Source organism: Sebastes fasciatus, chromosome 3, assembly GCF_043250625.1.
Source record: "Sebastes fasciatus isolate fSebFas1 chromosome 3, fSebFas1.pri, whole genome shotgun sequence".
Taxonomy (NCBI): domain Eukaryota; kingdom Metazoa; phylum Chordata; class Actinopteri; order Perciformes; family Sebastidae; genus Sebastes; species Sebastes fasciatus.
Window position 1 is genome coordinate 10,922,353 of NC_133797.1, and position 14,554 is coordinate 10,936,906.

General features: G+C 40.9%; 1 protein-coding gene across 1 annotated transcript; it reads left to right on the plus strand.

The window, feature by feature from the left end:
- Positions 1-620: 620 nt before the first annotated feature.
- Positions 621-14,513, plus strand: bmerb1 (bMERB domain containing 1). Its single transcript, XM_074628886.1, has 6 exons — positions 621-923; positions 4,965-5,085; positions 8,700-8,773; positions 10,950-11,064; positions 12,829-12,911; positions 13,005-14,513. The coding sequence occupies exons 1-6, from the start codon at positions 836-838 to the stop codon at positions 13,121-13,123; spliced, it is 600 nt and encodes a 199-aa protein (XP_074484987.1). The 5' UTR covers positions 621-835; the 3' UTR covers positions 13,124-14,513.
- The last annotated feature ends 41 nt before the right edge of the window (positions 14,514-14,554 follow it).

A 14,554-nucleotide genomic window follows, 5' to 3' on the forward strand; every position in this document is an offset into this window, starting at 1 on the left:
ATTAGCCTTTATTACTGTAATATTACAAGAAATATTTTAGTTTTAACATTTATTTATTGTTAGAATAGTCATACACCATAAATCTAAGACCATTTACATATAAATCACAAATGAAACATGTAATTTTACATTGCAAAAACACAAATTTACATTAACTCTCAAAGGTTTTGCAAAAAAAATCTGTATTTTTACAAGAAATATTTTTAGAATTCCATGAAATCCTTTTCTTCTAACATAAATTAATTGTTAAAATAGAGTCATAAACTTCTAAAAAACAGAATAATTATCTTTAAAAATGATCAAGAAAAGCTTAAATACAGATAATTACGATTGTGATTAAAAAAAAATTTAAATCTAAGACCATTTACATATAAATCACAAATGAAACGTGTCATTTTTACATTTGTTTTCTGTCATTTTGAAATACAGACAAAAAATTTAAAATTTCTTGAAAAAAAATGTCATGTTTTTTTTTACAGTGTACACTAAAAACAAATCCTTGAACAGGCTGATAATACAAACTCCAGTGTGCCTATTGTTTTATTTTTAACATCATCTCGGTGCCAGTGGGTGTCTCCCCAAGTCTTCCCAATCCCTGCCCTGCACTGCGCATGCGCCCTGCATCCTCCTCTCCTCTCCTCCATCCTCTCATCTCTCCATCCACACAGTCCAGGGACCTGAAAGCTTGAATAAAGATGCTCAACGTCTCGGGTCGCTGGAGCCTCGTCACCGGGTGAAACCGAGTTATCTATCTGGAAGGGACACACACACAAGAGGAGCAGTCAGTGAAGGTTCAGCTCAGAGACTCGTTGCATCCTAGTTTCCTGGCACCGACATGGAGCTGAAGAAATCTATTTCGGACACCGAGCGAGCGCTCAGGAGCTACGGCGCCGTGTCGGAGACAGCGTGGACAACAGACAAAGGTGAGCTGCATGTAGGCTGTCTGTTTAGCCAGCCGGTGGTCACAAATAGCAGGCTAGGTAGGTGTCCCTCTGTGAAAGCCCAGTCAGCAGCTAGAGCTGAGCGTTGGAACGGTGAGGAGCCTACATGACTCACAAAGGTTTGGGATGGAGGCTATCAATAGGGCCTATTATACTTCCCCTACATGCACACACTATATGGGTGGGCTATTGTGTGGTTTGTGAATGAATTTGGGGCCAAGGAGTATACACCACACATACAGCAAGCACCAGAGCATTTGGAAACTTGTGGTCATTTGATTCAGTCTGATCTGATAAGCATGCAGCTATGAGTCAATACTCTGGTCCTCTGCTCTGATCAATAGGCTATTTAGCCAATAATACTCTGGATTTCACATGAAGAAGAATATTTGAGTTTATGGCAAAATGAGTGAAAGGTTTTTAAAAATTCCATAAACTCACTTTTGGTAATTCATTTTTAATCTGGTGAGCACAAAAATAACAACAAAAAAAACAGTTTCTGCACAATAACAGTTTCTATTGACACAATACAACATCACCACTGGCTATAGAAGCCTACAACAGCGCTTGGCTTGGGAACCGGAGGGTTGCGGGTTCAAGTCCCCACTGGGACGAAGTATGAACTGAGAACTGGCTCCTGGGCACGGCCGAGATACCCTTGAGCAAGACACCCAGGATCCCCAAAACTGCTCCCCGGGGCAGCTGCCCACTGCCCATCTAATACTGGGATAGGTTAAAGTAAATATCACTGTGTGCTGTGCTGTGCTGTGTGCATAATGTACCTTGTGACAAAAAATAAGCTTTTCTACTTAAAAATGACTATAAAGCACCTCTCAGCGAAAGATGAATATTGTAAGCTGAAGGACTACTGAATTAGATGTTTCTATTATTTTGTCCCGCGTTTATTTTATTTGTCCAATTTAGGGCTGCAATTATTTTCTCAGTTAATACATTCATTATGCCAATGTGACATCTTTAAGTTGCTTTTTTTTCTTTCCAACCCACTGTACGAAACCTAAAGAAACGCAATGTACAGTGACATAAAACGGAAAAAAGCAGCCAATTGTCAAGCTTCAATTGGAGAATGTTTTGCATTTAGCTTGAGGCATGGCTGACAGTTATTATATTGTGTTGATTGACTTGTTCAGTAAACAAAAAAACACAAACTTCAGCCTCAGAGGTAAATATAAAGCTGAACAGCCAGTTTCAACAAAAACAAAAATTCTTAGCTGCAGAGCCGCTGCTATTAGATGTTTCTATTATTTTGTCAAGTGATGACGGGCGATGAGTGACGCAGACGTGTCCTGGTTGGTTCCATTGACGATAACTCATCACAGGAGAGCAGGGCGGGAAGAAACTTCCAGATTAAGTCAGAGAAGAAGGGGGGAAAAAATGCAGTGGATATTTTTAGACACAGATCCTCACTGTATCTGCTCTGTCTCTGTGTCTACCACAAACATGCACAGACATGCAGACTGAAAACAAGACAGAAGTAAAGCAGAGTACACCCCTCCAGGTTTACCTCCTCTCTTAGATGCTGCCTGTGTTTCTATTTTGTTTGTTTTTTTCAAGGGGGGGGTGGGGCTGTCCAGAGGCAACAGCAGCAGCAGTGTATATATACAGTGTGACTGCAGGATGTGTCAGGGGCATCTGCATTGGATGTCATACAGATGCTGACATTTCCCCGTTGTTGAGCCCCGTGCAGCCGCTGCACCGCGCACGATCCAAGCTCTCCAGGCTGCTTATTCCTCATTAAATCCTAATCCTGATGTACATTGATGATCCAGTTTGTTTTAATGAAACTAATTCAAGCTGATTAATTAACTGAGTGTGTTGGGAGACTGGTTCACATCTGCAGCTGATGATTTGGAGATAACCTCACCTGTCCCGGATGGACAAGCCGCTTTTAATTACGAAGTATCAAAGCCGTTTGTTCCTTGTAATGTCTTTAGTGCTGAGTAGGTGTGAGTGGCTTGCTTAAATGAGAAGGAGCTGTGTTAAGACATTAGTGAGCTGGCAATTTGCCACCAGTCGGGACTTAATGCAGCTTGGTCTTATTGATGGTCATCACGTGGCTGGGGTGTGCAAAGAAAAACAGAGAAAAAAGGGAGATAAAAAAAACAAAAACACTCCTCAAACTTGAGCTCCTGCTGTGTTTCATGCAGCTCCATGATATAAAGTTTGATTTTTTTGCGTCAGCGTCTTCTGTCAGCAGACACGTCTGTTGATGATTCAACATCAGCGAGGCACAAACAAACCGGGCCCTCCTGTGCAGACTTCTGTCTGCTGTGGTGAGTCAGCTCCGTCCTCAGTAAGCATCCATGAAAAGTACCACAAAGGCAGGACGCAGTTTCTGTTGCTGCAGGACGACGAGGAGCTGATCCGGTCCTCTAATGTTACAAGACACAGAGTGGATAAATGTCATGCGTCACATTTGACAGCTGCGGATTAAAGATGCAAATACCTGTAGTTGGTTTATATTCAGGTGTATGAAGACCTATCAGCTTGTGGACTGGGGATTTTGTCCTCTTACAGAGTAGGCGTGTTATAGGAAGGGAGGATTTATATTCATACGGACAATGCATGTTAATATTGATATAAATAATAAAATAAGCAAAAGTGGCAAAAAGAATTCGGTTCCAGTTTCTCAAATGTAAATATTTGCTGGTTTTCGTAGCTTTCTGTCATTATAAACTGAATATCTTTGGGTTTTAAACAGTTGGTTGGATGAAACAATACATTTACAGGCGTCACCTTGGACTCTGGGACATTGTAATGGACATTTTTCACTATGTTTTGATATATTATAGACCAAACATAATCAATTAAATCAGCATATCACTCAATAATGGAAATAATTGCTACATGCAGCCTTAATGTTTTTACAGGACACTGACAGCAGGTCAAAATGTAAAGGACCAGTTACATTTAGGGGGATCTATTGGCAGAAATGGAATATAGTATTAATAAGTATGTTTTCTTTAGTGTATAATCACCTGATACTAATCGTTGTGTTTTCGTTAACTTAGAATAAGCCGTTTATATCTACATAGGGAGCGGGTCCTCTCAACAGAGTCTGCCATGTTGCACCACCATGTTTCTACAGTAGCCCAGAATGGACAAACCAAACACTGATGACATGCAACAAAAAGATGCTGAAGGGGAGGAAAGCAGGACAATACACTAAAACACAATCAGCAACAATCAGCAACAATCAAGATCCATACTGTTGTTTGTAGTTGTAATGTGCTGGTAAGCTTTGTGTGTTGCAGCATTTGCAGTGGTCAGTGCATTGATCAGTGCAGTAAGTGTTTGTTATTGGCAGATATGGAGTGTGTGAGGTCATCAGTAAGAAGCCACAGCTGATCATTGATCCGCGTCAGTATTTTTCTCTTCCTCAACAACCTTCTGTTTTGGAAAAAGAGGATCTCAAAGAGCCTGTATTGCATGCACTTTTCTTCATGTCACACTCATTCTCACATCATCATGCGATTGAAGCCTTTTAATGGAAAGCAGTCATTTGCACCCGAGGCGCTGCTGTGACTTTAGAACGCAAATCACGGCGCTCTCAATCACACATGCTGCTTTCTCTCCAAATATCATGTTCTTGGCTGATGTGTGAAGACACGTCACAGGGACACGAGGTGAGAAATGCGTTTGCCAAGACGCCGACACTGCAAGAAAGTTTTCAAGGGTTAAAAAGATCGTGGATGCATTTGTCACATGAAATCAAAGGGAAAGAAATGTGCGATTAACATCTCGAATTAGATACAGGCGTCGTGCAACTGGAATCTGTAATTTGGTCATGTGTATTGCAGTTTTTTCTCTCTTTCAAGGTGAAGAGAAGTGTGTAACAGATATGTTTAAAGCAGAGCTGTCCTTGTGGAGAAAAACAATCTCACCACTAAATCTAGTCCAGTAGATGTTTCTTTGATTTCCCTCTGCCTGTTTCCCTCCTATCTTTTTTTATCCCTCTTCATTCATTTTTACTCATACCCTGCCTTCCCTCCCTCTGCCTCCCAGGTCATTCAGATGTGTCCATGGCGGAGAGCACCATGGCTCCAGAGGAGATCGAGGTGGAGATGGCTCGTATCCAGCGCCTGCGAGAGGTCCTGGTACGCCGGGAGTCTGAGCTGCGCTTCATGTGAGTTGCTGAACTGTCAATTTTTATGTTTTTTTAACACCAAACGTAATAGAGCGTGTCAAAGATTGAATCAATACAGTGTCATAGCAACTCCCTCTGCCGTCCTTGAGTGGATAATGAGCTTTTTCTGTGTTGACACCCTCATGACACGCTGCAAAGACATTCAAATGCTCTTTCCTTGTGATATAAGTTGGCTGTTTTAAGATACTGTTCGATACGGAGAGAGGCAGCCCATTTGTTCATTGATTATGCAGAAGACTGGACCTGCCAATAGCAGCTGAATGAGTCACCATGATGAACTCATTGGCTCCTCATCAACATCAGCTTCAAGGATTATGGATCAGTGTTTGGGATGACACACTGTGTTTAATTCTTCTCTGCATTTATCATTGGGAATGTTGAGTCTGCGCTTTTCGTACTTTTGAGTACTGAGTTTATATACATTTTGTATTGTATTGTATTGTTCAATACAGACTAGGGCTGCAGCGTATTAGTATAAATGATTATTTTCACGGTACAAAGGATAATCTCAATGTCCTGTCATTCAACTGTCAGATATTGTAAAACTCTTATCAAATACAGTCCAAGATAAAAAAAAATATTCAGTTTACTTCAGCGTATGACAGGTAATAGCAGCAAATTCTGACATTTAAGCAGCCGAAACTAATTAAATTGTTGGTATTTTCGCTTGAAAAAATACTCAAATAATGAATCTATTATAACTCATTTCAACTAATTGTTGCAGCTCTAATACAGACTCACAGTACACGTAGGGTTTGGCGATACAAATTGATCAACCGCCAGAGATTTTGACACATCATTTATATATTAAGGTTCTATTGATAACATTGATAACATTCAGGGACTAGATGTCGCATTCTCCCTCCCCTGTTCCAATGCATTTACTTCACAACAAGTCGTTGCCAGGCACTTACCTCTCAACCATTTATCTGTTTTTTCCACACTAACTGACGACCCACGTGATACCAACGCTGTTTTACTGTTGGCTCACAAGCCTTGTTAGATGTGGGAATCAAACGTCGGATATCTTCCACAGAGATAAACAAAACATTCATTTTGGACCCGCCAATTTAAAAAAAAAAATTATATATTCACAATCATAATAATTTTTTTCAGGACAAGCCATAGATATTTTTTGCGCTGTTTCTCAATTTAATTTCTAGAGCTTTTATTATATCACAATATCAATATATTGTGAAATGACATATTCTGTGACGGAGGATTTCACACTCCTACTATATGTGATAAATTTAACAATTTCAGCTTAAAAGATGTTCAGCAGCACAGTTTTGTTGTTGAGCTGAAAAGATATCTTGTTGTTGTTTTTGATATAATATGAAGCACAGCTTTATTTTTTTTGCTTTTCAAAACCCACTTTAAATGAACGAGGAAAAAGCTGCATTACATTATTATGAAGTGTCTAATATTGCATCTTTATAGGACTGAATTGACAGTGGAAATACAAGCCACTATTTGTTTTTCTGTGTTGAAACTGTATCACATTGTCTCAGCACTGTGACATATGGAACAGAACGGTGTATTTTGTGGGTCATTACACCCCTAACATCCGCGGCGGGATGGTTGACGTGTCGGGCGAAGCTGATACACATCTCAGAGAGCTCACTCGGTTGATGATGTTAATTCACACGCCCACTTGGAAGGCTTCATTAGGCCGCCACGCTGCTTATTGCTTACGTCTCTGTTGTCAGGCTCCGTATGACTCAAGACGGCTCATGAACACACACACACACTCACACACACACACACACACGCGCACACATGCACAGTAGCAGATGGAGTGTCAGAGTGCAGAAGCTGCTGGAATCCACAGATAGCATTGAGAGAGTGAAACACAAGGCAGAAAAACAGAGCGAGAGCGAAAGAAGCTGAAGGGAGGGGTCAAGGGGGAGAGAGAAAGAGGAGGGAGGTGTAAATGCAGAGGGAGGAGGAAGAGGAGGCTGTGGATGAGTCATCGGCATGATCTATCACAGGCAGAATTAAACCTGTGGTAGCTGTCACTGCTCCGCAGAGACAGAGAGAGACAGAGAGGTGGGGATTTAGGAAAGAAGAGGGGGAAATGTGGCGGGCCCGAGGGTGAGACGTCAGGGCTGCAGGAGCTCGGAGAGCAGCGTGGATTGATTTATGTCGCATGCTTTCCATCTTCACACACTCTACTGATGTGTGGCACATCGGGGCCTGAGGCTGTGATGTCTTAATGACAAGTACAAGAGTGGATTTTACAGTATACAGCACCAGGGATTAGTGCTGAAATCAATCATTCAATCGACAAAATAGTTGATTAATCATTCCAGCGACTTATTAATTAATCAAACATGGCAAGCATTCCTCTTCCAGCTTTTTCAAATGGGAGGATTTGATGATTTTCTCTGATTCATATCAATTGTTAATTGCATTTATTTGGTTTTATACTTTAGGATTAAGAAATTACATTAAATCAACCTCTAAACCTTATAAGTCTCGTAGCTTTTTAGTCTATTCATTTCAAATCAGGATGTTTTGCACATTTTCTTTTTCAGAATAAGCTGAATTATGTGAAAAGAAGAAATATTTAATGTGAAAACACTGCATTAAGGATTTCTGATGAATTACACACACGTGAAATTTAGTTTTGGCCAGAACAAAATTTAGTTACAAAATGCATTTTCTAAGAATTCTGAAGGTGTAAAACATGAGAGCTCATTATCTTACATCACAAAACATCCTCAAATCAACAGCACAGAAAACTGAACAGCCTCTTTCTCCATCAGGGAGAATGGGACACAAATAAACTCGGATGTGCACATGTTGCTTGGATCGCCATAACAACGCGCAGGGAGGGCATGTGATAGCTCATTTTGTTTGTGAGGACCAGAGCTATTGAGATACAGACCAGCCGGTTCGTGTGAAAGCCTGGGAACTATGGGGTTATATTACACGACTTTGTTGAATACTCAATTCTGATTGGTCATCACAGCGTTCTATGGTCTGTTATTTCTTAATAACGGACCGTTACTATGTATAACAGACCGTTGCTCTTGACGCAGTTCTGATCTTGGACCCTGCAGGAACGTTTTTGTTTCAAATTATTGATTTCTTATGTATGTAGCCGTATAATAAGCGGGATAATGTACAGCTAGCGGGTCATTGTTGTGAAATAAACCCCTTGAGGGTGATGCAAGTGCCGCATCACCTTGTGGGGGTTTATTTCAACAACAGTGACCCGCTCACTGTACATTATCCCTTACATAGATAACAAATAAAATAATATTTCTTTCCAAGCCATATCGTTGGGATGTTTAATTTCATCTGTGTTATGTATAACTATTGTCAAATTCAAGTTTTTAAAAATGAAGTTGACTGAATTTTCATTTGATCAAAAAGACATAAATATTGGTGATTAGATCTTTCCCACAGATTTTTTCAGCTGTCTGTCTTTCTGCCAGGCTTCACTATACAACACAACTCTGCCTAACATCATCCTGATCAGATAAAGACGTCCAAAGTGGAAGCAGCTAATAATATCTGTTGTCTTTCAATCTGATGGAAGCCAGCGTTTTTTTTAATTTTCTTTGTCGTGTTTTTTTTTTTTTTAGGATGGATGACATTCAGCTCTGCAGAGACATCATGAGTTTAAAGCAGGAGCTGAGAGTGATTGTCACAGCACCAGGTACAGTACAAACACACACATACACACACACACACACACACATATACACACACATATACATATACCTGCAGTCTTCTGAAGAAAACCAGCTGTAAGCATATCAGGAAATAAACCTCTAAGAATTGATCCTCTGTGTGCAAAACTGTCCACGCTACCCTGTTTGGCCAAAAATAGAGTTTTTGGCAGAAAGTGCTTCTGTTAGCAGCTCACCAGAGTCCCATAACCTCAGCAGGCGTCACGGTGATTTATAGGAAGAGTCGTTTTGCTAAACTACGCAGGATTGATCGTAAGTCTCAGGGACGTGGTGGGGGGATGAGGGAGAGATAATCATAAACTGACACACACAAACACACATGCATCATCACTGCCAAGGCAATATGAGCAGAGGGAAGCTTCATAGGCAAGGCGTCCAGAATACATTTCAGTAAACGCAGGATGTTTTTTGCGGTGTGTTTGTGAGTGCGGAATCAATTATTGGTTTAACTCCACAGTCAGTTTATGCAAATGTATGTATATATTTATTATTGGAAATCAATTAACAACACAAAACAATGACAAATATTGTCCAGAAACCCTCGGAGGTACTGCATTTAACATAAAAACATATGCTCAAATCATAACATGGCAAACTGCAGCCCAACAGGCAACAACAGCTGTCAGTGTGCTGACTTGACTATGACTTGCCCCAAACTGCATGTGATTATCATAAAGTGGGCATGTCTGTAAAGGGGAGACTCGTGGGTACCCATAGAACCCATTTTCATTCACATATCTGGAGGTCAGAGGTCAAAGGACCCCTTTGAAATTCCACACCAAAATTTTGTGTAAGTTTGGAGCGTTATTTAACCTCCTTTGCTAGTATGACATGGTTGGTACCAGTGGATTCCTGAGGTTTTCTAGTTTCATATGATGCCAGTATCTGTACTAGCTTTAAAACTGCGCCTGTTACAACCTAAAAATCACAAGTTGCATTAATGCGTTTATTATCGCGTTAACTTTGGTTTTGGTTAGTTACTTGATGCTTTAAAAAAGGGGTGAAACGTCTCTCTGCGGCCGTGATCGGTTCACGATTGGTTCAGGCGGGTGACCTCGACACCGCGTCTCCACCCCCCGATCACTACTGCGCAGACTACAAATGACGTCAAAATCTCAAGTCGGCACCTCCGGTATATTTTGGCTTCACTTCTGAAGGATGTGGAGCCGTGTCGTCCATCTTTATATACAGTCTATGGTTTGTAATTGTGGAATGAAAACTTCCCCCAGGCTAGTAAAACCACCAAATGAAACATGACCTCGCTGTCCTCAATGGTGGCTGCGGCTTTTATTGGATTGCATTATATTGTAAAGCATTGCTATTATTGTGTCGGCTCTCTATGCATTTGGGATTACCGGTCACACAAAACCAGCCCCTCGTTGACATTCCCATGAGCCACTGGGGCCTCATGTATGCAGTTGCTGGGGGTTCTGGCAGCCCATTACTTCACTCCGGCACAATGAGAGTCATGTGACAAACAGACCCTGCGGCCTCTCTGACATTGAGATTTATACGTTGTAGCCGTGCGCCCCTCAGATTGCTCTGCTCCCGATGGGAATACACACTGTAGCTGCACTGCTCCACTTTGTTTCCGGATGGGAGAAAGAGCTGATGTTTGCAGTCATTTTTCAAACCCTCCTTTCTACCACCCAGCCTAGATACCAACCAGAGTCAGACAACCTACCTCTGCAACTGTCTGCGCATGTGTATGGGTGTGCACTTTGTTCTGTTTATGTCTTTTTCTGTGCTTCGGAGTGTGAAGGTTAGAAAGCGAGACAAAGCAAAGAGGATGCTGCTATCGTAGATCTCTGACTGTGAATGCAAATTCCTTTAATAAATGAAATAAAAAACAGAGCTCTCTAAACATTTGCATAATTAAGTCAGTGTCTTATTTGTTATAAATTATACATGAGGGGAGAATTTAAAAGGGTCTGTTTGTGATGTGACTGACTCAGTGTTTAAGAGCCGGCTGACTTTGCTGTAAGGTCAGCTTGTTAAGGTCGACTAAATGTACAAAACCTGCGTTTATATTTAAGCGAGGAAGTAGAATATGACGTTTTCAGTTCAGTCTGCTTGTCCCTCTAGTCATCCATGTGTTTATTTGTTTATGACTTTCATTTTCCTTCTCCCCTCACCCCCCAGAGAAAGAAAAAAACAAGAAGCACAGGCAGCGGGAAGAAGAGCTGATCCTGAAGATTCATAAACTGGTGCAGAAGAGGGATTTCCTGGTCGACGATGCTGAGGTGGAGAGATTAAGGTAGAGGGCTCCCACATACAGGCACAGTTAATATCCGGGATGTGATCTGTGGGAGCTGACTGACTGCTTGTTTACTCAGATACTGTTGAACCGCATCCACTGTTTGTTTCTTCTTCTGTTTGATAGACACACTGTATAGGAATGGTTGAGAAACAGTGGGAAGGAGACTCATTAGAGTAAATGTGAGCATGACTGAAGGCGAGGGATGGGGTCACTTTATCATCACAGCACTGACTGCTGTGTGTGTGTGTGTGTGTGTGTGTGTGTGTGTGTGTGTGTCTGTGTGTGTGGGAGGCTGACTGACGACCATGGCTCTGTCATTATCTCTACTTCTTCCTCCTCCTCCTCCTCCTCTTCTGCTCCCACAGGGTGACACAGAGATAACCTTCAGATAGACGTGATATGAAATGATGTAAAATGATAGATTTAAAACGCTGGATGAGCAAATGGTGAAGTGTTTCTGAGCAACTTTAAAGGTTCATTTTAAAAAAGGGGACTGCAGATATGCTTTTGTCGTTGGTTATTTGGATCAGTTTAATCAGAGTTACTCTTTATGATTTTACGTTGTCAAAATCAAAGCTGCGTGGAGTCCTAGTTTGTGCTTGTCGTGTTTTAGCAGTACAAGTCACAGAGCTGAGCAGCAGTTCTTCTGAAAGATACATCCCTGACAGTCTTTGAACAGGGCTAAGCTGGGCGAGGCTCTGGGAAGCTGCACAGTGGTGCTTTGAGCTAAATGCTAAGTCAGCACGCTAACATGCTCACAATGACAATGCCAACGTGCTGATATTTAGCAGGTAGCCTTTAATGTCTTCCATGTTCTCCTCATTTAGTGTGTTTTTAGCATGCTAACATTTGATATTACACATAGGCTAACAAATAGAAATTTTGACCTGAGGATGGTGCTAGAAGTGAAGATATCAGCAACGTTATTATTACAATTCATCATGACATTTTATTCAAAAACACAAATGTCATAGCCTTGTTGGTGCAAGAGGAAAAGTCAGCGGATAATTAAGTCTGCACCAAAATGGTGGACTGACGGACTGGCATTGCCAGAGCTACACAGTGGCTCAAATCATTGTTTTCTGAAAAAAAATTATATATATATAAATATATATAAATATATATATATATATATATATATATATATATACACATTTTTTTATTTTACACATAAACGTCTGAGATAACTAATAATAATTTATGTTGTGTATGAATAATGTTGTGGGATTATTCCTTATTTCATGGGCTATTTTGGGATTTATACATTATTATTATTACATACAAAAACAAAAAACCCGAAGCGTTCAAATACTGATTAGTAGGTCGATTACCGTGGCTATATATATATATAGTATTAAACCTGTATGCACAGCTAAATGAAATTCAGCCGTGACTCATAATCTTTCAATTTTTTTTCAATGTTTTTTGGGGGGCTTTTATGCCTTTAATGGAGAGAGACAGTGATAGTTATGAAAGGGAATGACATGCAGCAAAGGGCCACAGGTCGGATTTGAACCCCGGGCTGCTGCGGTAAGAACTCAGCCTTGGTACATGGGGCACCTACTCTACCAGGTGAGCTACCAGGGCAGCCCCTCACTATGATTTTTACACCTGTGCTTTTCCTACTGTGACATTTCAAAATGTCGTCTGTGAAAAAGGTCCAGACTGCGGTTCAGGTACATAAGGCTATTAAAACCACCCTGTACTGATCCTGCATTGTATTCAAACAGCTGACTATATGGGACTGTATCTTAAACTCAGGGAGCAAGAGGAGGACAAGGAGATGGCGGAGTACCTCAGACTGAAGCTGATGCCCCTGGAGAAGAAGCTCAAAGCCACACAAAGTGAGTGAAAAAAATGACACAACACACAGTCAGAGAGAGGCTTTCACTTCCACGGTGTGATGATCTCTTTTTCTCCTCTTTCTTTATTGCAAGATCCTCCGAAGCCTAAGAGACAAATCCCAGAACCGCCTCCGAACAAACCATCCATCACCAAGTCAGGAGTGGCCATCATTAAGGATTGCTGTGGAGCCACCCAGTGTGCCGTCATGTAACTGACACTAGACCTCTTTATGACCCCCGGCGTCCCCGTGTCAACACACTCGCATCACATGCCATACATCACTTCCTGTGACTCAGAGAACCTGGGTTAACTGTGTTTTCCCCTCGAAACTGTTCAGGAATCAGGTTGGTGATTGAATCGCAGATAAAGTTTCAGCCCAGAGTCTGGGAGCTGATCCCTAATCAGTGCTCGAGGGAAACCTTACAATAAGGAGCTTCTGTGAGTGAAGTGTAAATGAAGAAAAGATAAAAGGGAATTGTAAATATAATCTGATAAATATATGTCTTAAATTAGATTGGGTCATTCCATCATGTAACGTTAAAACAGTGGAAGGATTTACAGAACTTCAAGCACAATGTCCACAAATTGAAGTGCCGGGGTTCTCTGTCTCATAGTAAAAAAAACGTCTGTTATCGTCCCATCATGTTTGACAACGGGTATTTATTCTTCCATTTCAGCCCTTTAACATCAACCAGTGAACCTCTTTCACTTTCAGGAGACCCACAACTCTGTTTGTATCATCGTTCCCGGGTGTGACTCAGACAAACAATAAGGCTGCCAATTAAGTGACTGGTATATACAGTAAATACTAGAGACGGGTGGTAGCCCGTGGATGCTTTTGTTCTGGAGCTGGGCAATATTTTTGTCAGCACTTTAATTCACCATCTGTGATTCTGTAATATCTGCTGTGCTGCATTTAAAGATTTGGCAGAGTCAAAAAATCTGTGGTGGTCACTGAAAATACTTCATGAAAATGGACTCTGCAACGTTGCTACAAAGTCGGGTCATGTTAGGTGCATCCAAACGTTTGCATTTCACTCTATAGAAGCTAATGCTTACTGGCATGCAACCTCATATGACCCACTTTTGTAGCACTGGTTCTCAACCTATTCATTATTTTGGTTAACCCCTGTATATGCCAACACTTGAAAATAGTTTTAGTCAACTTTTTAATTATTATTTTTGTTTTTAAATCAACCACTATGCTTGCTCATATTCTCCAGAGTCACCTCATTTCACCCATCAGCTACCGGGAATTATTGACTGTGGTAGTATCATCATAGTTATTATGGATATTGCTGACACGAACAACTTGCATCCTCTGAATTTAGTCTTGCGTTTTTATGATAAACACCAGGAAATGAATGCAACCCTCTTGTAAATGCCTCCTATAGATGGTGTATGTTTCGAGTGTATTTAGGACATTAGTGACTCCTGTCAAGCAAAGTGCTGTCACTTTACCTTCCCTTCTAATAACTTAGCGTTCTGTAGTAGTAGTGAATTTATGAAGGTCCTTGAGTTGAATATTGAACAAATATGCAGAAAATAAGCTGAAACTACCTGTACATACATGTTTAAATAAAGAGCATCTTTCAAGAACACGCTGGGTGATTTTACTGCAGTTATTCGAGTCTCTCAAACA